The 26,220-nt window shown below is 55.2% G+C and overlaps 1 protein-coding gene across 9 annotated transcripts in view; it reads right to left on the bottom strand.

Annotated features, from left to right (window-relative positions):
- Positions 1 to 228: 228 nt before the first annotated feature.
- The window catches only part of MEF2D (myocyte enhancer factor 2D), an 89,944-nt gene continuing 63,952 nt past the window's right edge, over positions 229 to 26,220 (bottom strand). For 6 of the 9 annotated variants that reach the window (XM_030473863.1, XM_030473861.1, XM_030473862.2 and 3 more), the window contains 7 exons: positions 22,217 to 22,427; positions 19,564 to 19,620; positions 16,203 to 16,393; positions 15,479 to 15,499; positions 11,942 to 12,071; positions 9,371 to 9,614; positions 229 to 8,011 (listed from right to left, as the gene is read on the bottom strand). In XM_030473863.1, the coding sequence (XP_030329723.1) occupies positions 7,681 to 8,011; positions 9,371 to 9,614; positions 11,942 to 12,071; positions 15,479 to 15,499; positions 16,203 to 16,393; positions 19,564 to 19,620; positions 22,217 to 22,427 (1,185 nt within the window). In that variant the 3' untranslated portion in view covers positions 229 to 7,680. The remainder of the gene's footprint in view (positions 8,012 to 9,370; positions 9,615 to 11,941; positions 12,072 to 15,478; positions 15,500 to 16,202; positions 16,394 to 19,563; positions 19,621 to 22,216; positions 22,428 to 26,220) is intronic. The other 3 variants (XM_030473867.1, XM_030473868.1, XM_030473870.1) reach the window with 3 other exon arrangements.

The following is a 26,220-nucleotide window of genomic DNA, read 5'->3' as shown; positions in this document are numbered from 1 at the left end:
GCTTGAACCCAGGAAAGAAAGAGCCAGAAGCAGCGGAAATTATCAGAAACGTGTATTTTCTTTTCTTTTTAATAGTAAACCTCTTTACAACAAATATAGTGAAAGAGTTTCCAAACAAAACTCATAAGAATTTTTCATGGTAATTATTATTATTATCATCATCATCATCATTTTTTTTTAATATATTTTTCTTTTTTTTTCTTTCTTTTTGTTATTTTTTTTTTTTTTTTTTATTGTGGAATATACAATAACGCATCACCATACAGCACAAAAAAAAAAGGGATATTGGAAAACCAAACCAGACGCCTCAACCACGTGCTGCAGTCCCTGGGAAGGAGCCACTGATTGTCAAGGGTGCAGGTCGGGAGCAGGGACGGGAAGGGACAGGGATGGGGGTGATGGTGTCCCCAGGACTTGGGAGGTTCTCAGCCAGGCCAGCAAATACTCAAGAGAAAGATGGAATTAGCCAAAGATCCCAGTTCAAAACTCCATAAATCCTCCCTCGCAACGCTGCTGCTTGGCTTCTGCCACATTGCACCCAAAGAGCTGGGCATGGAGCAGGGGACACCCTGGTCCCCTTCTCCATACGCACACCAGGGTGTCTCCTGCTCTGTACTGCGTGGACGAGCAACTCCACGTCTGCAGGATGAGCATGCCCATCCCATGAGCATCCCATGAGCATCCCATGAGCGTCCCAATCTGCCACCCGCGGGCGCAGAACCCCTCGACTCGCACACACACGCACACATACACACACACACATGTGGAGGAGCATCAGGAAAACAAAAGAGAGGTTAAAAAATATATAGATATATATTATAGATACACGGTTTATCTTTTTTTTTTTCCTTTTTTTTTTTTTTTTTCCCTTTTCAATTGCTTCTCAAAACAATAAATAAACTCCTCAGGGGAAGTGCACGTCCCGGTTCGTCTCTACCTGTGCAGCATCCGTAGGGGGAAAGAAAGAGGAGAAGAGCTGCCTGTGCTGATGCAGACTGAGCTGTGCGGAGATCCCACTAACCCCGTACAGAGGAGCTGAGGGGAGGGGGATTTCTGCTTTATTCCCTTATTTTAGTGCATCATTTAAAGGGTCTATTCTATCTTACCAAGACTGTTGCAGAAGCCCCAGAGTATGCGAACACCTACCTGCTTTACCTGGGCTATGGGGAGCTTGGGGATGGGAGAAGATTGAGGACCTAACCCAGAGGCCATCATAGGACCCGTTTGCCAATGGGATTAACAGCACAGCCGCAATGGTCCCACTTGGTTCAGCATCCTATTTGCCTGGAAACTGCTTGGGAAGAGGCATGGGGAGAAGGGGAGTCGCGGCCTGAGCTGGGTGATGGGGCTGGGCAGGGCTGCTTCATCCCTTAGCCTTGAAGGGAGGTGCTGGGAGCCCTCGGGGACATCCCAGCATCCATTCCATGACGGTGTGTTTCCGGCCAGGGAAAGGATGCTCCGCACTGCTCTGCGCTGTGCTCAGCCCCAGGATGTTGTGGTTAAATGCAGGGGGGCAGCAGCTCCTGCCTTTCTCTGCCTCTCCCCATGGCATTGGGATGAGGAAGCTGTAAAATCCCCATCACGGCCTGCTTGGAAGATGCGGCAAGGTCTGAGCCACACCACCCTCTTCTGGTTTAAAGAAAACATATTCCAAAGAGGACTTCACCCACAGAACAGAGCTCCAGAGGAATAAACTGGACATAAACGGGTTTTCCAGCTGCTGGGGAATGGAGGGGAGCTGGGATGACCACATCCACTCCTCCGAGGTCTCCTATTCCTCCTGGGAGCATAGCAGAGAGCCAGAGCATCCCTGTGCACCGGGTACCTCCCCATTTCAAGGCTCCCACAAAAGCTATTTCTGGGTGGTGCTGACCTCCAGGACCCATAGGTGATACCCCAGCGATTTGGGAGCCCTCCATGGAAAAGCATCCCTGGGGCTCAAACCATCACCTGGCTGGGACATGGAAAAGTGGGGAGCAGAGAGGGATGGGGAGGGGGCTATGCGGGAAGAGCCAAGAGGGTTAAACAAGAAATAGCTGTACAAGTCGGCCATGGCCAAAGTCAGTATTATTACAATATACTCTGACAAAAATAGAATCTCATTTCATATCAATACAACAAAAAGAAACCCCAAACTCAAAAGCCAGTTTTCTGTACTGTTACCATTGCTGACATAGTGAAACTTGCTATTTACACGTACAGTAGCCAGGCAAAATACTCCAAGTGAAAGACCAGAGAGAGAAGAGGAGGAAGGGGGAGAAGGACAGACAGGGGAGAGGCTTCTGACTTTGGGCAGGGAAGGGTGATGGAGGTAGTGAAAAATAACACTTGGTTTATGGGTCTGGTTGAGCTTTTTTGTGTTAAAAGGATAAGAAAAGGGAGGAAATAAAAGGAGGGGGAGAAGTGAAGCAGGAGGGGAAGAGAAGAAAGCAAAGAAAAATGGTGTGGGAATGGGAAAGGGAAACAAGAGCTGAAGCCTGCAGTTAAGGAGTCACCCACGGCCCTGCAAGAGGTGGATAGGGATGAAGTTTTGCCACTTTGGGTGTTCAAAACGCCCCAAACAGCTCCAAAGTGTGCCCTCAGCTGGAGGGGAAGATGGGATGTGGCACCGGGGGGGGGGGGGGGGCACGGACAAGGTATGGCTGGGGAGATGCAAACTCCTTCCCCATGCCAAGGGGTCCTGCTCAACCCCGTCCACTTCCAGCGTTTTCCCCAGAGCTGGTGACAACTTCCCAATTCCCAGCAAAAGGACTGGGGGGAAGCGCAGGAGGTGGAATTTTCAAAGGAAAATGGGGGGGGGGGGGGAGGAGGATGTAGATTTGCTTTTTCCCTGGTTTGCTGAGGTTTGGGCAGGAGGAAGAGGGAAGTGAAGGGGGAAAGCAAAGGCAACGTTCTTCTTTCTCCTCATCCCGCTTTCCCACATGGGACCACGCGCAGCCCCTTGTGACCAGCTCTGGACTGAACATCTCCAGCAACCCTCAGACCCCCAACCCCGGCAGCAGCCCCATACACATGGCAACAAACCTCTTCCCAAAGGATCTCCATCCACCCTCATCCAAGCCTCCAATGCAGACGGGCTCTTTGCCATCCCTCAAACCCATTAGCAGGGGGGGTCACCCCATCCCCTTCGCACCCTACCCAGTGTGATCACTCCACACTGGCTGATCACCTCCACAGCGGTGAGACCATCCCCGTCCATCCATTCCCGTCCTCAACACCCTCCTGATGCACCCCAGCAGCCCACGCTGATATCTGAGGCTCAAGGCATCATTTAGGGTCCTGCTCCATCCCCAGATTTCCTCATGGAGATCTCCTGCCCCGTCCTGCTGCTCCAGCTGCCGAACCAGCCCCTGCAACCCCCTTCCATCCTCCTCCTCCTGCACCAAGCCAGGGCGAAATCCTGGTTATCCCAGTGCACACCAGCAACAGAGCCCTCGCCTGCTCCCCGTGCCCCCCCAGCACATGGCCATACCCCCACAACGCTGCTCTCCCCAGCACCACCCCACCAAAGGGACACCATGGACCCAAACAGCCCTATTCCCAACGCCACCAGCACAAACACCCCAAAAACTAGCCAGCCTTGACTCTTCCAAACCCTGGGAAAGACCAGCCTTCCCAGGATGGGGCGGTCACAGCCATCCCCCCCAACACTGGCATCCAGGCTGCATCCACCAGCACCAAACGCACCCTGGTGCTGGGGTCCCCTCTATCACCCCATGGGGAGCAGTGGGGTCCCATGGGGTGCCGAGAGGTCCCTATGGGGTGCCAAGGGGGGTGATGCTGGTGGAGGGGGGGTGTCTACAAACCACCCCAGCTTACCTCTGCCTACGGCCCGCGGCGTCGAGCCCCGGTTGCGCGTGTTGGGGAGGGATCCACAAGAGATGTCAAGAAGGTAAAAGATCAGAAACAAAGACTTTGGTTAAGTAACCACACTTTTAGAAAGGAATATATCATTTTGGAAACATTATCAGTGCATACTTCTTAATATGAAAATATACACAATTGTATTTCATTCTCCAAAAAAAGGAACAATTAAAAACAAAAGCAAACTAGCCCAAACACAATATATTAGCTTTTTTTTTTGTCTTTTTTTGTGTTTTCTTGTCATCCTTCCCAATTTTTAACGCTACACTTTGTTCAGGTTACACTTTTTTTTGCTTTTTTTGGCTTTTTTGTAAAGGTTTGTTTGTTTTTTTTTTTGTTTTTTTTTTTTTTTTGTTTCTTCATGCATTTTACACCTTTTATAGCCTTTGAGAATAAATAAGCTCCATTTTGCTTCCACATCTCTAAAAACTGCAGCATTTTAACTATTGTCATTGAAATCGTGCAATGTTTTTTGTGGGGGAGGGGGTTTTTTTTCTTTTTTTTTTTTTGCAACACCCCTTCTTAAAAAATGGAAAATAGATTTTTTTTTTCAAACTAAAGCCTATACAACGCCAAAGAAAAAAATAATCCCAACTTAAAAAATTATACACAATTGTAACTGTCAACAGTACAATGAGCACGAGAAAAGAAAAGTTAGATCCGAAACGTACTTAGAGAAGCACAAAGGAGGGTGTTGGTGTCTTAAGATTGTCGTTTCTCTTGTTGTCTTTTGAAAATTAGGAGGAGTTTTATGGGTTCTACAGTCTGGGGGGGGGGGGGGGGTGGGGGGTAAAGAATGACCCGGACACAAAAATAAGAATATAATCCTAAAATAACCCCCCTGAAATCAGGCCCCCCCCCCTCCCCCCCAACAAACCAACCCCCAAAACTGTGTCACCGCAATGGTGAAGCTGATGCCGGATGCGACCCCGGGTATCCCTGCTCTTCCCACGAGCCGTACTTGCCCGTGGCATCAGCCCAGGGGATCATGGAGTCCTGCTGCCGGGATGCTGTGGATCTGCTCCGGAACCGCTCCGGGTAGATCTAAACCTGCATCTCAACGTAACCCAGAGCGTTTTTAGTCTTGGGGTTTGTGGTCTTTCCATGCAGGCTCTCAGCTTCAAGGTCAAGTGTGAACTTGGGAGTCAGGGCATGAAGTTCATGAGCAAAAATGGGGGGTTTTTTTTGGTGGTGGTTTTTGTGTCCCCCACCTCGGGGTTGCTCTGCACCAATGCTCCAGCGGCGTGGATGGCGTCGAGTGCCAGGAGGGTTTTCCATGCCTCCTTCCCGCCGGGATCTCCGGAGCAAGCTGCTCCCCAGCGGGGCAGAAACCCTTTTTGTTGGGTTTTATTTTCTCTTTCTTTTTTTCGTGAAGGAAAAAAAATAAAATCTATAAAATGAGACGTCGATAATCCCACCTAATTTCCAAAGCAAGGCCGTGCAAAGAGCTCAGGTGCGTGTCCGGCATCGCCGGCTCGGGGGGGGTTCAGCGTAGGCGAAGGAGGAGGATCACGGTCCGCAGCGTCTCTCCCGCTTCCCAGATGGATAACCAGAGGTGGAGGGAGGGAGATCTGCTTCTGCCGCCGATGCCGAGCTGGCATTTTGGAGGTGAGATCTGAGCATCTCCCCGGGGTACAGCTCGGGGAGGGAGGGATGGGTGGAGTTTAACCACATAGAACCTGCCCGGAGCCCTCCTGAGGCTCAACGGAGCATGGGAATGGGAGAGGGAATTAAACATTTACCATTAAAAAGAAAGAAAATCATCAGTTGGACAAACTTTGTGGCAGCAATTGGATATTTCCAAGGTTTTCATGGGGAAATTTGAGCTGGCCCATGTCTTGGTGACTCCCCAGGGCAGGGATTTCAGGGCAGGATGCTCGCCCTAGGCTTTGGGGAGATGCTGGTACCTGGGCAAGGTTCAGTGTGAGCCAGCACCAGTCATGGGCTGAGCATCGGCCACCCTGGTCCCAGTGCTGAGTCTCGCACAGAACCAATTCCATCACCAGGAAGAGAAGGAAAAGTCAGGGTAGGTGTTAGCTCTAAAGAGACATGCCCCATTTTCCCTCTTTGGCTATTAATTTTCACCCAATTTTGGGAAGATTTCCTCCAACCACTCACTTTTAAGTTATCCCTATTCATAATCAGCAACTTTTTGGGTGTCGTTTTTCCAATTAGAAACTTTGGGAAAAATGCTTAATTGGGAAAAGTGGATAAAACTTCATAAATTTGCTTCTGTTTTGCCGTCACCCCGGTACCTTTTTAAGCAACACGAATCATTTCGATGCACAGAGCTGGCCACTGGATGCTTGGTGAGGGGGATAAATCCTACCATGACTTTTTGCTCCTCTCTCTTTGCACTGCCTTGGGGGGAAGCCCAACGCAGCTCCTGGCTCCCAGAGCCCATCCAAAGGAGCCGTTTGGCAAAGGTGGCATCTGGGCAGGTTTTGTGCCGGTTGTCCCGGTGCGGTGACAAGGTGGCAGGATGGGATGGGGATGGGGACCAGCATCCTGGAGAAGAGCGCCTGCAGGGAGAAAGCCCGTTTCCAAACCCTCAAGCCCTAATCTGGTGGCTGCGTTTTGGGGTCAGGGAGCTGATGCCTGGCCCTGGGAGACTGCAGGAGCGGGCGGCAACATGAGGAAATTCCTGGAGTTTTCCTTTTTCCTTCCACTAAATCCCTTCATTGAGACTTCACCTTTTCCACCCAGCTCACCCAGGCCTAGAAACCTTCAGGCCAAATCCCAAAGGATCACAATTTCAGTTGCATCTTTCAATAAGAATCATGTATTCCTATTTTTCCAATTTAAAGCTTTGTCCCATGTGGAATGGGAATGCATTTTTACAATGCATTTACTGATTTTGTTTGGTAAAACCTGCAATTTTCTGTAAAAGCAGCATAATAATCATAGAATCATGGAATGTGTTGGGTTGGAAGGGACCTTAAAGCTCCTCCAGCTCCAACCCCCTGCCACGGGCAGGGACACCTTCCACTAGAGCAGGTTGCTCCAAGCCCCTGTGTCCAACCTGGCCTTGAACACTGCCAGGGATGGAAGTGTCAAATGTGCATAAGGAATCCCTCCTCTCCAAACACACTGCACCCAGGCAGAGGCCAGACTTTCCTCTCTGCCTTTGGGAAAGGATAACTGGAGTTTGAACATGGTCATTGCCAGGAACAGTGGAGTTCCCTTGGGTGCTGTCTGCATCGACTTCATGCAAACAGGTTTAAGCCTTAAAAATCTGCCTCTTATTCCTTCTTATTCCTTCTTATTCAGGAAAATCGGTGCCTGCCAAAGCCCTTCAACCTTCTTGAGAGCTGGATCATATCTGAGCCGCCCTTCCCTGCACATTGGACCTGGGAGAACCCCAGCACTGTGTTTTGGGAAGGCTCTGTGCCCCATCTCCCCTCGGAGTCCATCCTTGCTGCAGGCGCTCTTCCCCAGGGATACAGCCCCACCTCCTGAGGGGGGGTCCAACATCCCCGGGGTCTTGCATTCAATGGGCACCCACTGCCACTATGGGGATGAGCGTCCCCAGTTGGTTTTGGCCAGGACTCAGCCATTTGATTTCCATCCCTCCCTTCCCCACGCACCCCCTGGCTATTCCCAAGCCGAGGAGCGCCGTATGTACTGCGTGCATCGCCTGCTGCGCTAGGATGAATGCCTACAGAATCCTAAAGCTATTTCTCAGGCAGTTTATGATCATTTCCCTCCCACCCTATCCCATCCCATCCCCATAACCCGTTTCGCCCCATCCCTCCCACCCCTCCCGCCCTTTCCCTGCGGCGCCAGCAGCGCTCCCAAGGGATGGCGAGGACCCCGTTATGTGACCCAGGTATCCAACCGCATGCGCTTTACGGAGGGGCTCTCGCCCTCGGGCTCGCTGGTGGGTCGCAGGAGGCCCAGGGATGAGCCGAAATCAGGGCGGGCGGGATCATCCCGCTCGCTGCTGCCTTCGTAGGAGCTGGTGTTGCTGCTGAGGCTGTCGACGGGCGAGCGGCCGGTGGGCTCGTGCCGGGGCTGGTGGGGGAAGGTGCTGAGCGGGGTGGCAGTGTTCCTTTCCCGGTTGGGTGAGACGGGCTCCGACTTGATGCTGATGTTGGGGTTGGTGTTGACAGTCAAAGTGGTGGTGTGGGATAAGTGACTCCCTTGTCTGGGCATCCAGAAGGCAGGGGGATAGGGTAGGGAAAGGAAGGGGAGGAGGAGAGCAGGAGGGGAGGGAAGGGGAAGAAACGGAGGAGGAGATAATGGGAATTTGCTCATTATTATCTTTGCGGTGGCCTTTTACCTGCCTGAGCACAGAACTCATAACCTGCACCTGAATGAATCCAGAATCACCGATCTGGATTAGATTATGAATCTGATTACACTATAAATCTGGACTCACAATCAGAATTAGGAATTATTATGACCCCAGGAATCATAATCCACGTGCTCACCATGACACAGTTGCTGCTGAGCCAGGATTAGACCCTGCACAACCCTATGGGCAGCATCCATCCTCCACCAGCACCCCCGATCCCACCCGCATCCCTGCAGGAGCAACCCGAACGTGTGGAAGAGAGGGACATGCTCATCCACTTCAGAAAACCTGCTCCAATATGCAAGCATAGGTATTTTTTTTTCCCCTGGAGCAAAGTAATTCATTCTCTACCCTCTTTCTACACTAGTGAGACCGCTATTTCCACACATCTTATTCTGCAATGACCATCCATTTAACTCTGCCTCATGCTGGGTCTCAGCTTCCCCACGTGAGTTAAGAGAGCAATGCTCCTGCTGTGGATGGGGAGCAAGAAACAGCTCTTAGAGAGGATCACTAAGAACCGGATGCTCTTTAAGGTCCCTTCCAACCCAAACCATCCTATGATCACCTAGCTCACCACTGCCCTGATCTCACCTGGGCACTCCAGGGCCACTCCTACAACAGTGGTAGGGACAGGACTCCCCAAACCTCATGAGCTGGCTGGTCTAGCTCCTCAGCTGTGGGCATGTCTGCTCCTGCCTCCTGGAAGCACAACGTAACCCCACTGCAACTGCCAGGGCCCTGTTGTGGGAGGCTGCTGATAACCCAGCAGAGGAGGCACAGCTCAGGCGATGCAGGTTTGGCACGTTGGAGGAATTCCCCATTTCCCTCTTTCCTTTTACAGCATCGATTGAGTGATCACTGACACCCATTATCAGAATCATTGAACCACAGACTGGTTTGGGTTGAAGGGACCTTAAAGCTCCTCCCAGTACCAACCCCCTGCCACGGGCAGGGACACCTTCCACTAGAGCAGGTTGCTCCAAGCCCCTGTGTCCAACCTGGCCTTGAACACTGCCAGGGATGGGGCAGCCACAGCTTCTCTGGGCACCCTGTGCCAGCGCCTCAGCACCCTCACAGGGAAGAATTTCTGCCTGAGATCTCACCTTTAACCTCCCCCCTGGCAGATTAAAGCCATTCCCCCTTGTCCTGTCCCTACATTCCTTGTCCAAAGCCCCTCTCCAGGTTTCTTGTCAGCCTTTCACTTACATTAAATTTCCTAGTGATACAGGAACCAGATGCTGCTGTGGCTGCTGCTGTGGCTGTTGCTGCTGCTGCTGCTGTTGTTGCTGCTGTTGTTGCTGCTGCTGCTGCTGTTGCTGCTGTTGCTGCTGTTGTTGCTGTTGTTGCTGCTGCTGCTGCTGCTGCCAGGCAGAGATGTTGCCAAGGGACAGCCCACTGGGTGAGCTGAATGCTGGCAGCGAAGACAACTCAGCACTCGGCAGCTGATAATCTGGAAAGGAAGGAGCCCTTCGGTCAGTTCAATGTCAAACCTTCTCCAGCAGAGCCCTGAGCACTGCAAGGAGATGGAGATCAGACACACGAGCCAGCCATGACTTAGAGAGTGTCAGCTACTTCTGGGAGTCACACAGGGAGGCTGGGCACAGGACATGCCTCTCAGAATCACAGGCTGGGTTAAGCTGGAAGGGACCATAAGATCATCCAGTTCCAACCCCCTGCCACGGGCAGGGACACCTTCCACCAGAGCAGGTTGCTCCAAGCCCCTGTGTCCAACCTGGCCTTGAACACTGCCAGGGATGGGGCAGCCACAGCTTTTCTGGGCACCCTGTGCCAGCGCCTCAGCACCCTCACAGGGAAACATTTCATCCTTATATCCAGCCTTCTTCCACGTTCAGGGCATGGGTTAGGCTCAGGGTTAGGGTTCAGCCGAACAGCCCCCCCCGCCTCACGTTCGTGCGGGCAGCAGGGGGCGCTCTCCGCCCGCTGCCGATTCCCCCCACCCCCCGGTCCGTTCCCCACCTTTGCGTGGTTTGGGGGGGATGCAGGATGGGGGTGATGCTCTTCCCAAACATGGAGCAACCTGCTCTAGTGGAAGGTGTCCCTGCCCGCGGCAGGGGGCTGGAGCTGGATGAGCTTTAAGGTCCCTTCGACACAAACCATTCTGTGACGTGCTCCCCCAGCGCCTCCCTCCTGCTTTCTCGCTGTCATTTTGGGCGTCCTGTGGTTTCAGGCGTCCCCACCCCAGCGAGGCCCCGCTCGCCAGCAGCAGCCGAGCACAAAGAGGTGGCTGCAAAGGTGCTGAACTGCTGCCAATGCCGCGGGCTGAGCCGAGCACACCCTGAGAGAGGCCCAGGGCCTGGCTCTTCACCCTGCGCAGCCCTTTACCCCCAGCACAAGCTCTTCTGGTTTAGGAGCTCCTGACACCCACTGGTTATGACATCCGCCACCACAGCTAATGCCAAGAGCTAGAGCTGGAGCCATCCCGTATCATAGAGCCACAGACTGGTTTGGGTTGGAAGGGAGCTTAAAGCTCCTCCAGCTCCAACCCTGCCACGGGCAGGGACACCTTCCACTAGAGCAGGTTGCTCCAAGCCCCTGTGTCCAACCTGGCCTTGAACACTGCCAGGGATGGGGCAGCCACAGCTTCTCTGGGCACCCTGTGCCAGCGCCTCAGCACCCTCACAGGGAACATGATCTAATATCTCTTTTGACAAGTTTACATGACTTTTCCATCTCAAAGGTGAGAACAATCGGGTTTGACTTACTCAGGCTGCAGAGCAGGCATGGGAAAGGGCAAGCATGGCCAGTGAGAAGCTCAACACAACCTCACCGGCCTGCAATGGAGACAGCTCCCACCCAATTAATAGGTTAACCCTGGAAAGGACAACCCCAATGCCCCAGGCTTGGAGTTTGCTCAGGGCATCCGCACCCTCCAGCAGGGTTTTCACCCAGGCAATGATAACCCCTGATAGCATCCCAGCCACAGGCACGGAAGGCGCCCGCGTGGGATCGCTTCCGTGCCTGTGGTCATCTGCAGGAGGAAAACAAACCCAGAAAGCTGGAATTCAGCCTCTCTCTCCACCCTGAGCGGGACCAACACAGGGCACAATTAAAATCTATTTTGGGCACTTTGGCTGGTGGACCACAGGGCTGGTGCTGCCTTCCACGTAGAGAGAGGAGCCTCCTTGTCACGCAGAGACAGGCATCTTGTGGGCTACACCTACTAATTAGGAGAGGGAGTTCCCAACATGCCTATTGTGGGCTCTTCCAGACAAGCAGCTTTTGACATCTTTGTTGCTCTGAGCCCAAGTGAGTTATGGAGGAAATGCAGCGAGTCCTTAAGGTCCTGGTGGGGGTTTGACAGGTTTCAGGTGAACCCCCCCAAGCCAGATGTCCCACAAGCAGGCTGGTTTGCATTCTTCCCAAACTTTTGGGGGCCTTGACGCTCATTTTCGTTAAGCCCCTATTACAACATCACCCCGAGCTCTCAAGAGCCTGGAGATGGGTGTAGCTGTAATTAGCATCCACTTAAAAGCACCTTCACGCTGCCAGCACAGTGCAATGGGCTACAGCACAACAGAATCCTGCCCTCGCAGCCCTTCTGGATGTGACAAGGAGTTCTTACTAGTTAGATAATGAGTTTCCCCTTGATTTAAATCCCGTGAAACTCTTGGGCTCAACCACGTCTTGTGGCAGCGAGTTCCACGAGTGATGATGGAGCCGAGGAGGGAGAGCCACGCACGTGCTTGCAGCAGCACGTATTCCCCCTTGTGCTAAATGATCCATCAGAAAGCTGCTGCCCGGGCTGCAGGCTCTTACCTGTGTTGTAGGCTGTGGGCATGGCAGAGAAAGGCAGCCCCTGCGTCAGCAAACTCGGAGTAGCCACAGAAACAACCGGTGTGGTTAAAGAGTGAGTTGCTTGGGAGACACCCAACCGCTGCGTGTTCTGCTGGGGAAGCAAAGGGAGAAGGAGTTACAACCCTGGTGCATTGCACTGTCATCCTCATGGGTTTTGTCCCCCCAAAACCATGTTCTGCAGCTGCCTCCCGCCGGCATGCACCAGGCTTTGAAGCATCCGAGGCTGATCACAGGAGCCTGTGGGACTAAGCAGGGCTGAGCTCTGGCCATTCCTCACTGCAGCACAGCAAAGTGCAAACCACACCAGTCACAGGCATTCAGGGCCCTTGTGATGTTCATTTGCAGGTCACTTGGCATTGGCCTTAGGTCACCTTTGTACCCAGGGCTGGGCTTCACCCACAAGGACCAGCAATGTCCCTGCATGCACGGAGGGGATGCCTCGGTCTGCATCCTCTCTGGGGTAAAAAAGGGTTCAAACTGAAACGGGAAGTTCGTGTTAGATATAAGGAAGTTGTTCCCTGTGAGGGTGCTGAGGCGCTGGCACAGGGTGCCCAGAGAAGCTGTGGCTGCCCCATCCCTGGCAGTGTTCAAGGCCAGGTTGGACACAGGGGCTTGGAGCAACCTGCTCTAGTGGAAGGTGTCCCTGCTCGTGGCAGGGGGTTGGAACTGGATGAGCTTTAAGCTCCCTCCCAGCCCAAACCAGTCTGTGGTTCTATGATTCTGTGCTCCAGAGGATGCCTATGAGGTTTGCTGTGCTACTCAACCAAAAGCAAGACCAGCTGACGCAGTGCAGAGCTGCCACAGCCTCCTCCCTGCAGCACCCATGTCCAGGAATGAGCCCCCTGCCTCTAAGCTGAAGATGCTGAGCATCAGTCTCTGCATTCTAAAGGCAGTCTGGTACCCTTAAACAAGTCCAGTGCTCAGCACCCTGCCATCTCGGTGCCCTCATGAGGTTTGGGTGACTCAGGCATTAGCAGGTCTGCCGTGGAAAAATTCTGCCCTTGGACCTGAGCACAGCAGCCTCCCCCCGTGGCTTCCCAGGCAGTTACGTGGGCAGATCTGCGGGTCAGATCCAGCCCTGTTTACAAGGCAGATAATCTGGGCTGTCTCTGCTGATCTGATTTAAATCAGCCTCAAGAGGCTTGACTCTAATCTGAAGCACCCCAGCACACGTCACCTTGTGAAGACTGGGGCAGTGCCCAGCTTAAATCAGTGCCTGGCACGAGGCTGACTGCATCCCCAGGGCTCCCAGGGCCTTTCAGGGCTGGGTATGGGTTCATGGCCACGCAGGACCCTCCTGGGATAAGGCTGGAGGCTAAAAGCCCTGCCCTTGCCACCTGCGGAGGTGACAGCACCCGGGTGCGCTGGATTCGCAGCCCCCTGCACCCACATGCTGCCTCCCCAGCACCAAGCGAAGGCGATTACCAGCGCTCTAATTGCTCGAGCCCTGGGGCTGTAGGAGCAGGTTTTCCTGGCCCGTATCCCACTGGCAACCACCCTGGGCCGTGCCTACAGCCTGCGGGTTAAGGAGGCTGCAGGGAAATGCCTTCATGGTGGGCAGAATTCAGCCCCATCCCGCTCCTGCCTGCACCAGACCCTGAGCCAGCCCAGCAGGATGCGACCCCACAGCCCCTTTGCTCCCTGGTAGCCGGTTTTCCCGGGAGAGCACCGGCATGGGGATGAGTCCGACCACAACCAAGGGCTGGGATGGTGGGATGCTGTTGAGCAGAGGGGTATCAGCCCTGGGAACAGGGCAGCAACCACCCACCTCTATTTACACCATGAGTGTGGGGATGTCAGACCCGGCTGCGCTGTTGGAAGCACCCGGATCCGCATCCTGATTCATGCAGGAAGGATGCTGAGGGTGTGCAAGCTGCCCCCAGCCCCATGCCACACACTGTGCCCCTTGCGAAACGCTCCTGGTTACAAACTGCCATGTTATAAACTCATGCAGGCATGCTCCCAGGTGAGCCTGCTTGTCACCGTGGGCTTGGTGATGGGATCCTGCTCCACGCTTCGGATCAGGGACATGGGGGGGGACACCTCTGAACCCACTAAAAGAGTAGATTGTGCTCAGAGCCTAAGGCTGCCGGGAGCAAACCCCCAAAGCTGGCAGGGCAAAGGGTTCAGGGCAGCGGGGCAGGACTCATGAGGGGCAGCTGACTCATCCCTGTGTGTGTGAAGAGGTGGGAGTTGCCATGCAGAGACAGGATCTGGTGTGTAGGTTGAGCAATATGGAAGGAGCAAATCCAGGGAGAAGGTTAACGGAGCAAGGGCGGGGGGTGGGGGGGATCTGCACCACGAAGGGTGAATCCACAGAGCCAATGATCTGTTTTCCTCTTCCCAATCCAGCTGTGCCGAGGTCCCTGTCCCCCCTGCCTGGATTTCATCACCCCAGTGCCACCTCTTTGCGCTTCACTCCAGGCAGAACCCAACCCGGTGAGCTCAGACTAACAATTAACACTGCTCATGCCAACCAGGCTGATTTCTTGCCTAGAGCAAGCTGCTCCTCCAGCTCGGAGACAGGCAATGCCCTCTGGCAGCGGGAATGGTGACATGGGAGCAGATGGGGAGGCGGGAGCTGACTGTTTTCGCTCTGCAGACGGGGAAACTGAGGCACGAAGCTGCTTGGGAGGGGGCCGCTCTGCAAGAAGGGTTTTGAGGCACGGAAAACAGCAGAATTCAAGTCTGCCAAAGCCCTGGCCAAGCTTTCCCCTTGGCCAAGTGTCTCCTTGCAGGCTGCGAGAGGTATTGGCTTACTCCTGGGATTTTGGAGAGCTTTTCCCTGGCTGCTTTAGCTGCATCCTAGAGCAGCGCTCGCCCTTTCCTCGCTGCGCTGACCTGTCGCCCATCTGCCCTGCACCAGAATAGCAACAGAACAGAGTGAATCATAGCCACAAACAAGGTGGCATTCACTTTGCTGGCAGGGGAGGGGACGAAAACCCAAAAAAGCCATAAAAATAACATGGAATACTGCCCCTGTGCACAAAGGAGGTTTAGGGAGGGCACTGGCCAGCCAGTGGCTTTACACAGGCTTTAAATAATATCCTTAATATGGGAAGAGCCTGATTTACTCCCTATCTCTCATGTGGTGGCAACGGGCCAGATATTCCCGTGCTGGAAGGTGCCGTGGCTTAGTGAAGCCCATGGGGAAGATCCCAGTCCCCAAAATGCTCCAGGCTCTGCCCTGGGGGAACCAGCACAGCTTGTTCAGCCTTGGTAGAGAACCAAGCACATTCCAGCTTGTGTCAGCTCCTTCTTTTCCACAGGGAACCTGGTTTTCCTGAAAGCGTTGTTTTTCTCAGGATTGAATCCCGCTGCAGGACTGGATGTGACATTTGCACTGGTGCCTGCATCCCGCCACGCTCCCAACGGAGGGCAAAGGAAACAGCGTCTACCCCCTGTGATTGCCCCATGCCAGGGCAGGGTGTGGGGACCAAAGGGACAAGCAGCCCATGTCCCCCCCCGCCACGATGCTCATCTCAGCAGGGAACTCACCAGAGCCAAGTGGTCCTCGGTCTGCGTACCGGAGAACAGGGAGAAAACCAAGAGGTACCATTAACACCAACCAGCACCACCACGCTCACCAGCGTCGCGCCCTCGCCTACCACAGGGCATGTACTGGTCATACTGGTGGCACCCAGCACAGGGCAAATGAGCTGTGAGGTTCAACAAGGCAAAGTGCCAGGTCCTGCACTTGGGCCACAATAACCCTCTGCAACGCTCCAGTCTCCAGAAAGAGCAGCTGGAAACTGCTCATGGAAAAGGATCTGGGGGTGCTGATTGATGGAGCTGAACATGAGGAGCTTGCGCCCAGGCAGCCAAGAGGCCACCAGCATCCTGGCCTGTATCAGCACCACTGTGGCAGCAGGGCCAGGGCAGTGACTGTCCCCCTGTACTGGGCACTGGTGAGGCTGCAACGCTCCTGGCAGCGTTCACACACCGTGTAGACGAGGCCCTCAGTGCCATGGGTTAGTGGTGGCCTTGGCAGTGCTGGGGAATGGGTTGGACTTGATGAGCTTAAAGGTCTTTTCCAACCTGGTTGATTCCCTCATTCCATGATTCTATAAATGGGAACCCAAGCCCCGGCCAGCTCCCACTGCTACGGCAGGGAATAGGTGCCTGCACTGCATCTACTCCGGCACAAAGCCCCCCCTGCAAGGTGCCTGCTGGCAGGGGACACGCTCCCCCCGCGGTGGCCTTGCTCTGCTTGGGCACTCACCAAATGGTGCATCAAGCCCTTGCCGCTCTGTGAGGTGATCACGCGTAAATCCGGCTTGCGGCTGTTGGTGGCGAGCTGGGTGCTGTGCGACGGCGGCGGCGGGGACTTGGCCGGGATGATCTTGCCCAAGCTGCTGCCGTTGGACACGGGAAGGAGACCCGGAGAGGCTCTGGCACTCACGTAGCCGTTTCCTGCAGGATAATGGGTGCCAGAGAGGAAGGAGGTGAATACAGGGTGCTGGTAAATGGATGCACAGTGAGTAGTGCTGCAGTGGGGCCATGAGTTGCAGCAGCACCACATGCCCCCAGGCTCCCCGAAACCCTCCTGCACACCAGGCTGGCTCAACCACAGCCCCTGGGCAGGTACCTGCAGCCTCCGCAGCACTCAGACGCCTGCAGCGGGTGCATCCTCCCCACTACGAGCAGACAAACCTGCCCCAAGCTGCCTGCAAGGGGCAGCTCCTCGACCTGCAGGAACCCACCGTTGTTACTGCAATAACAACCAATAAATAATAGAGGCCTGATTTGCAGCAAGGGCTCTTTATGCTGCTCTGGCAGGGTACTGGGGCCCTAGCAAAGGGGGATAATTACTGTTATGTTCACTTTTAAAGTCTCTTTATGGTACCAGAGCAGCAAAAAAGGGGCTGTGGCAGAGCAAGGACTCAGTTCATTGCTCCCACTGCCCCTTTGAAGATCTGAGGTTCCCTCCTCCTCCTCCTCCTGCTGCCCCACTTAAGGATTTTATGTGCAAAGAGGGATGGGGAAGCGGGGGGGGGGGGGAGGAAGAAGAAGAAAGGAAAGGAAGACAAAAATGTAAAAAGGAAAAGATTTGATGAACATCAGGAAAGGAATAAATTGGATCAGATTACTGTTCTGATGAGGGCTGGGCTTTTTTTATGAATAGGCCCCAAAGATAGCAAAGCGTTTAGCAATCACCAGGATTCAGCCCTCATATTCATTGCACGTTAGACCGGGAAAAATAGGTCGCTGATTGCATTATTAATCACATCTACCATTGCGCTGCATCTGCATTTCAGCAGGCGGCTGGTGGCAGCGCCGCCGCAGCCCTGGCGCCTGCTCAGCGGGGACCAAGCACCAGCCACCACCTCTCCCGGAGCTGTCCCAGGATGGACACATCACTCCCGGGCTCAACCAGGCCCGGGGATGGCCACAAACCCGGGGCTGGTCCCACTGATGCCGTCAGGGATCAGAGACGCTGCGTGAGAGGGATGCTCGTGGTGGCATCCCCGTCTTGTGACTCCGTGTCCCTGCCCGAGGGAGGTGTCCTCCAGTCCCAAATCACTGTTAGCAGCCATGGATCAGGTCCTGGTTACCTCAATGCACCATGAACTAGACGCATTTCGCTTGCAAAGCCACTGGCTTTGATATTTATTAACAACAAAAGTGCATAAAATGTCCCGGGTGACCTTCTCTACCTGCAGTGCCTGTGGCCACGCAGAAGCCAGTGGAGGCAAAGCCAAAAGATATGTTAAACCCCTCAATATTCCCCCTCCCAAGATGGCACCGACACAGATGCACACGTGTGTCTCGCCGTAACGGCCCCTTTGAGGAACACGACGTTACTGTGCATGTCAGAGCACTTAGGGCTGCCTTTGCACCACCCTGGTGTGAACTAGAGCCTGGCAGCGCACCGTGCCCTCGCCAAGCTGGGGGCATCCTGGTGATGGGGCAGGCAGGGTGGGCAGCATGATTCCCATCCCCATGGGCACTGAGGACGGATGGTGCATGCCATGGTGTGCAGGATGCAGGGATGCTGCCTGCATCGCAGCGCATCGCATCATCGCATCACGGCAGGATCAGGCCAGAGGCACCCGGTGGCTGATGATTCAGAGGTAGCAGGTGATCACACTGCAAGGAGGAGGAGGAGGAGGAGGAGGAGAAAGAGAAGGAAGAGATGTCCCAGGTACCCAAAAACCACAAGAGTGGTGCCAGAGCCAGAGCCACGCTCCCGTTCTGCAGCCAGTGTGGGGAGCCCTGGGGACAAGGGGGGTCTGGGAACAGCGGGGGTCTGGGGCTGGCCACGGCCGGGCTGTCCCTGCTCCTCGCGCCTGTTTCCTGGAGCAGCAGCAGGAACGCAGGGAATGCTCCAGTGACGTCAATGCTGACATTCACAGGCCCTGCCAAGCTCTGCACTGCCGCGGCTGCTCCCAGCAGCTGACGTTGGGGTGGCCTCGGGGGGGGAAAAAGGGCCACAAAGGTGGCTGGGGGCTGCAGCACGACGGCCCCAGCAAAGCCCCACATCGGGCACTGGGGAGATGCCAACCCAATGGATTGCCCTGGCAGGGTTTGCTGGGAGAAACCCCCCCCGGCGCTCACATGGCTGCTGCCCTGCGCAGGGAAAAGGTTATTCCCAGGAGCGGCCGCAGTGCCAGGGAAGGGGATGGGCAGCCACAGTGCTGCAGAACTGCGCCTGGACCAGCCCCATCCACACAACCGGTGGGACTTGGGCTCCAATGTGGTTTGAACTGGGGCAACGCTGAAATTCACACTCCTCCGTGCTGTTGGCTGGAGCCCCACCGCCAAGAGCCCCCGACGGGGTGCCGAGCCAGGCTGCTGGTGCAGGGCTGCCTTCCCTGCTCCACCTTACCGGGATAGACAGCATCCACCCTGCTAAGCCCTGGACCGCAGCCCACAGCAGCGGTGCCGGGAGCGGCAGCTGCTTCCCAGGAGGATCCAGGGGCTGTTGCTGGCGTTTGGGAGGTACCAACGCAAGCACTGGCCCCAGAGAGCTCACCCTGCAGCCGGTGGAGGCAGAGCACAGGGCAGGAGGTATTATTAGAGCATTTTATAGCTGGGAAGCTTAAGCCACAAAGTCTGAGCCTTGTTAGCACCGAGGCTCTCGCAGTGGAAAGGATCTTAATGAGCTTTTTTCCTTGCAGTAAAGTTCCTTTATAGGGCCCAAGCGCAAGGAGGAATCAGGTGTTAAGTGACTCACCCGAGGTCAAGGGGAGGAACGGGGAGCTAAACCCAGAGCTACCCAAATCATTGTCCTCAGTGGCCATCTCCATCAGCCCGTTGATTTGCAGCTCTCCTAAAGACCCAGGGGAGATGCTGGCCCCAGGACATGCACCCCGCTCCTGGGGTCTCCACTGAAACCAGCAGCCCCAGAGAAGGTGCTGATGGTTTTGGTACATGAAGGAGGTCCACATACCAAACCCCTCCTGCTGCCAACAGCAAAATCTTCCCTTAGCACTTCTCCATCGACCGATGGTGCCGAACGGCAAAGCAAAATCCTATGTTACACATCGGGAAACTGAGGCAAGGAGCAGCAAACCAAGCTAAGGGCGCAGGGCCCGGTGCCCACAGCGCTTGCCCAAAGGCGACGATGGCTCTTCACTTACCCACAGGGCTCGGGCAGGCTCCGTTCGTGTTGTTCAGGTCTCCCCCAAGCATCGCCCCTGCAAAGCAATAGGAAACATGGGATCACCATCCGCTCAGGAACAGGGTGAGCATCCCTCCTTTTGGGAGGGAGGAAGAGGGAGAGCGTGAGGGAGGAATGCAGGGGAAAACGAGCAGTGTTGCCTTCTCAGGGAGAAAGTCCTGGGCAAAATGAGCAGCATTCCTGGTGATCAGGTTGGGAAACATTATCCAGTCATATCCATTTCCTTTGGGAAGGAGCCAGGCAGCACAGGAGCCTGCTCCAAAGGAGGCAGCTTGGAAAACACTGTGCCTATTTTATTCCAAGCCCCGCTCTGGGGGGACATGGGGCTGGTGCTGCTGAAGAGGAGAGCCCCAGCAGCAAGACATGAAACACAACCTCCCTGTAATGTTCACACCGAATGGAAACTATCCCCGTGCTGCCAGGATGTGGCTACAATTCGGCCTCCCGTGGTCCCAGCACTTGGAAAGCGCCGCTGCTCCCTGCCGTGCCAGGAAGGACACTACCAGAGCCCTTCTTACCCCAAGAAACTGAACGTTTTGCCTCTTCTGCAAGAAGATTTTCCTTCCCTTCAACCTTGTTAGTGAGTTACTTCTCAAAGCCACCTATTGACAGCCCAAGGGTGCCTTGGCCATGCTGCAGGCAGTGATTTTCCAGCACTGGAGCTGCAACCGCAGTCATCCCGGAGCCCTGGGCAAGGGAATGAGGAGCCTCGGATCCCAAACCCCTCCGTTAACCACTGCCCAACCCTTCTCACCCCAGATGGGGAAACCTGAGCCACAAACCTTTCTTCCAGTCCCCTGCTCTTGGTTTGAGCTTGCAAACCTCTGAAAGCAGTAGTGCCGAAGGGCTGAGCCACTTCCATGCAGGGAAGTGTGTTTGCTCCCCACATGGGAGCAGGACTGGAGATGGTGGGGGTCCCCAAAGTATTTTACAGTTTGAAAAAGGGGAAGGTGGCCTTCAAAACAGGGCACCCTCCTTTCAAGAGACAGGGATGCAAAGCCAGAGGTCCCAATACCTCTGAAGTCCCAGAGGAGGGACCCCAACAGGATGTGCGGGCTCTGCCCTACTGCAGGACCCCACGTTAACCCCAGACTGTGGCACCAATGCTGCCAAAGTGGGGTCACCCCCTTGGGTGAGTGATGCCAACCCCATTCCCAGCCCCGTAGACCCCCTTGGGACCCTGAGCTGGCACTGGCCAGCGCCGAGGTACTGACCCAACGCTGTGCCACGCGTTGGCTTTGGGAACGCGGCTCCGCTCGAGCTGTTGCTAAAAAGAAAAGAATTAAGGAAAAAAAGTTCTAACGTGCAAGGCCCTGGCTCCTATAAACAGGATTCTGCCGCGTCCCAGGCAGGGAATGAATGAGATGCAGATGGTTGGACTTGGAACACCCCTGCGCTCGCAACCACGAAATGATCCCCCTTCAGATGAGCGGCAGGATGGAAACACGAGGAGCCTCCAGCGCGTTCTGCATTGCAACGAAGCCTCTTTCTTTTCAGCAGAGGGGCCTGTGAGAGGGCAGGGGAGATCCCTGCAGCCAGAGCTACGGCTTTCCATGCCCAAGGAAGGCTCTGCTGCCCAGGCTGGAGTGTGACACTGCTCTTTGGGACCAGCCTTAGAGCAGGAAGACCCCTCTCCATCAGGTCTGAGGGCCTTATCATGGTACCTGAGCGCTTCAAGCCATCATTGAGACCGTGTGGAGAGAGCAGTAAGCGAACAAGCCAGCTTCAACCGCAGCTCCTATTGCATCCCAGCCCTGGCAACTCTTTCTGCTCGCTCTGATTCCACCCAACCTGCTTCTGGAGGCACACCCCAACCCTTCTCCCACCCCTCCAGCCCCTTTGCAAAGCCCCCTTTGAGCTTTCAGCACCCACCACCCTGATGTCTGGGCAGTCACAGCCACTGACTCTGCCATTTGCAGCCTGTGTGATTTCTCCAGACCATCTGTGACAACCAAAATAGCAGGCAGGGGCTTTCTGCACGCTATTCTTATTTATGATCACACTGCAGGGCTGTGGTCACACGTCGTGCCGTCCCCCCCCGCTGCTGCAGGGTGCAATGGGTGATGAGCTGCTCCTCTCCCCATCCTGCCCTCCGCCACCCATGGCCGGTCCCCGCTGGAAATGACTGCTCCCTGTGATCTGTCACCAGATCCACATGAGTAATCGCTCAGCGACCAACCGCAACCAGCGCAGCCCGACTCAGAAAAGCCCTTTTTAGGCAGCAGTCCCGTGTCACCGGAGCGCCACCGGCGATGGGATGCCGGCAGCCACCCCCAAGCCTGGGAATGGCGCCGGGTGACTCATCTCCTTGTGCTTCCCAACCTTAAAATGGGTCTTTGCAGGGATCCAGCTCGCAACAAGACCTGGGGTAGGCAGAGGGGAGGGTCACCTCTCAGTGTGGGCATCACCCTCTGGCAGCAGGGCAGGAACATGGGCAACACATCCAAGCTGCTCCTGCCACACATGGATGGAGGGACATGTCCCTACCTGGACCCTTGGCCGGGGGGGTCTCTTGCATCCCGGGATGCCCCATGCTTGGTGCCGCACACCCAGCAAGGCTCCCCCGGTGAGGATGAGGAGGAAGGGGTGCGAAGGGACACAGCATCGCTCACCTGCACTGGCCGGCCTCTGTGGCAGCCCCGGGGACACGGTGTTCCTCTGCAGCGCTGGCTGCTGTGGCGAGAGGAGCCGCGGGTCTGTCAGTGAGGATGTCACCAGGGACTGTGTCACCAGCGAGCTGCCAGGGTTGCTGAACTGCAGCGTGTTCTGGTTGGTCACCGGCACCGTCACGGGCATGGCGAAGTTGGGAGCTGGCACTGCAGACTGAACAGAGAGCAGGGGTGAAGGGGAGCAGGGGTGAAGTTCCTCGCTTTGCAAGCTCTGAGCAAGAGCGGGCCTGATCCTGCATCACAGCAGCTGAAAAAAGGGGGACAGCCCCTCAAACCCCCACTTCACTGCTGACCTGCACCGCTGTGCTTGCACCCTGCCCATGCTGGCAGCTCAGAGGGATGCACCGGAGCCTGGAACCCACCAGGGAAGACCAGGAGCAACTGGGCACATGAAAACTTGATCTAGTTGCTTTGGCCTCGTTTTCAGGATGGATTTATTTACCCACCATGTTTTCAGGGCAGCAGCATGGTGTTCTGCCCCACCAGCACTGACAGCAGCCAAGCTCGGTGCTGCGCTTCATCCCACTGCAAAGGCCAGACAGCCCACAGGGATTTTCCGAGGGCATTCCTCATCCAGCAGGATCATAGAATGGTTTGGGTTGAAGGGACCTTAAAGCTCATCCAGCTCGATCATAGAATGGTTTGGGTTGAAGGGACCTTAAAGCTCCTCCAGCTCCAACCCCTGCCACGGGCAGGGACACCTTCCACTAGAGCAGGTTGCTCCAAGCCCCTGTGTCCAACCTGGCCTTGAACACTGCCAGGGATGGGGCAGCCACAGCTTCTCTGGGCACCCTGTGCCAGCGCCTCAGCACCCTCGCAGGGAAGAACTTCCTAACAACTAATCTAAATCTCCCCTCTGTGATGGGAAGAGCCCTCCCAAAGCGCCATCAGTGGATCTCCAGTGAGGGCTGGCACTGCTGCCCGTGGACAAGCAGCTGGGAAAGGCTCGTTTTGCCTTGTATTGGTGCCAGGGTGACACTGGGATTCATCCTGGCACCTCTACGAGCTGCTGGGAAGGAGAAGCTGACCCTGGGAAGCAGGAGCATTGCTCAAGCCCTATTCTTGGCTGCAGGTTGAGGACCAGCTTCACCTACCAGTGTCCCTGCTGGAGCCAGACTCCCTGCGATTATCCCAGCGTCTGTCTTATGTCACTGATTCGCTCTTCGTTAACAGGAGCAGGCACCTGCTTAGAGGCTTTAGCAGGGGCTTTGCTAAAGTCCCACTTTAATTTGCTCAGGGATGGAGGGGCAGAGCAGCCCAGGGCCGGATGGGACCATCATGGGGCTGGAGCTGAGACTGGTGAGGGCAGAGGGAGCCAAGCATCTCCCCATTGCAGAATGATGGGGGCCTGTTGCCCCTCCAGAAACCTGCTCCTAGAAGGGTGACTGTCCTCTGAGAGCTGAGAGGAGGCCGGGAGGAAGGAGTGGGACGGTGCTTACCCACGCCTCGCTGCTGGAAACCCTCCCCACCAGCCTCTCAAGGGCATCCCGTCCTTCAGAGAGATCCTGTGGCTGCAGCCAAGCTCCGAGGACGCCGGCTCTGAGCCTGCGCTGCGGCACCGCGGGCGCAGGGACCCGGCTCGGCCTTTCCCAGACCTTTACCCACTGCTGGGGAGAGCTGGAATCCCTCTGCTCCTCCCGGGAGCTGCAAAGCCAGGAGGAGGAAGGTGTCTTGGGCATTATATGAACACCAGGAGCAGTGTCGGGGAATAAATCACAGAATCACACACAGAATCACAGAATGGTTTGGGTTGGGATGGACCGTAAGATCATCCAATTCCAACCTCCTGTCACGGGAAGGGACACCTTCCAATCAATCCATCATGGGTTTCCATCACTGCAAACCCATCAGCGTACGTGCACAAGGGAAAGGAAGGGAAAAGCTACCCCTTATGCATCGCATCTTAAACAATGCCTTGATAAAACCAAAAGGTTGATACACCAGCTGCAGAGAGGAGTTTTGCTTTTCATCTGTCTCTTATCTCATTGCACCAACCAGATGCACAACCCAGGCCAACAGCTACATGGTCCCAGGTCCCCCCGACCCCCAGGGAGGGCACAGCTAGGGAAGACAGCTTGCACATCAATCCAAAATGTGAGGGAGAAGATGCACACAGCAGCCAAACCTCAAGGATTCCTGTTTTCACTCAAAGCAATTCCAAACACCAAACGCAGAAGCCACGCCGAGGCCTCTCTTGAGCAAACAAGGCTGTTGTTAAGCTTCCCTGGGTGCTGAGGCTGGTTAGTTCTTGTCACACACAAAACCAACCCAGCTGGTTAAAAAGGAAAAAGCATCTTCTTCAACTGCATCACTCGGTCCCTTTGCTGCACAGGGAGGTTTAGTGAGGGAGCCAGATGCTACGCCCTGACTACAAAGCGCCCAGCACCTGAATGCCACCAGCCAAAATGACTTTAGGGCACGGAATGTTCCTTCGTGGCACATCTGGGTGCTGTCTCCGGTGATGGGAGCCTGCTTGGAGCGCTCCCTTTGCAGCAGGAACGCACATATGCTGAGCAGGCCCTGCTTTCTGAGGTTATTCTACACCCAGGTTAAACCTCTGATGACTTTTTGACCTATTTTGCACCAGTGACAGGGCTTGTGCCAGGAACTGGGGGGGTGCCAGGGCTAAAACCTGCTCCCCACTAGTGAAACCAGGGAGGCCAAGGCAGAGCCAAGCCTTGCAGGAGATCATCCTGCACTAAACCCAGCCTGGAGGGCAGAGCTGTGAGCAGCCATCGCTGCCTGTGCTACATTTTGCTTCACCTCCCCAGCTCTCCCAGGGCTCAGGGCAGCCACCCCCCATCCTCCCTGGGATGCAGGGGATGGAGGTGCAGATGCTGGGGACCTTGGGAGGCTCCTGGAGCTCACCTGCTGTGTCAGCAAAACGAAGAGCTGTGCATTTCACAAGAGCTAATTCTCAAGAAAAGATGGAATTTTAAGTCGTGGGGGTTGCAAAGCACCAAAGGGCAAGTTATCTTTTTTGGGGAGAGGGTCTGTGTCTGTGTAATTATGACAGTGCGTCATCCAGCCCTTAGAAATGAGCCTCTGTTCTGCTCCTGGCAACATCAATTCTGGCTGCAGCAACTCGGGGCTAATCCCTCTGAAGAAGCCTCCCCTGCATCAATAGTCTCTGCTCCCTTGAACTAATAACTAATTTGAAGTGTGTCCCCCCTCCTCCTCCTGTCTCCTGACACAAATCCCTTTCAGCACTGTCCTGATGCCACCCTGGTGACGGCTCCGGGATCACAGGCTAAAACCTCCCTGGATTCCTGCCACGGCCACCAGCTGCCCTGAGGGCTCGGTGGATTTGGGGGGAATTAATGTGCAATAGCCCAAACCGGGCTGAGTCTCACAGGGATGTGAGGGGCTGGCATGGCATGAACCTGAAGTCTTAATCCAGGCAAAAAAACTTCTTTTGGGGGAAAAAAGGGTGAAAAAGGAGGCCTTAATCCATTATTTGAAGCAAAGGTGGGGAGAGCATCCTTCTGCACTGTCAAGCTGGAGCCACAGAGGCTCAGGAATGCTGGAGCTAATGGGAATGGTTTTCCCAAAGGTTGTTCCTGCTTCTCCAGGTGGGAAACAGGAGGGACCCCCAAGGCCCCTCGTGCCTCTCACCCATGGGACTCGGGGTGCATTCGGGGCTGTGGTGGGCTGCACGCATCGGCTCCCAAGGCACAGCACGGCTCCGAAGCAAAGCCATGCACAACGCAGCACCCCCATCACCTGGAGGGGAAAGGGGGGGCTGCAGACCACCAGCTACTCACTGCGAGCCGGTAACTCTGCATCATTTTATCAAACTCCTCATCAATCTTTTTATATTTCTCTTCCGTCTGCGGGGTCAGAGCAAACACTTCATCCCCTTCCGGGCTCTCGCATTCCCTGTGCTTCTTGTTCAGCGCCTGTTACGTTTGGGGAGGGGACAGGACAAGGAAGGGGGGTGTCGGGGA

The sequence above is a fragment of the Strigops habroptila genome, chromosome 22, assembly GCF_004027225.2.
Source record: "Strigops habroptila isolate Jane chromosome 22, bStrHab1.2.pri, whole genome shotgun sequence".
Lineage (NCBI taxonomy): Eukaryota > Metazoa > Chordata > Aves > Psittaciformes > Psittacidae > Strigops > Strigops habroptila.
This window is presented reverse-complemented; position numbering and strand designations above follow the sequence as displayed.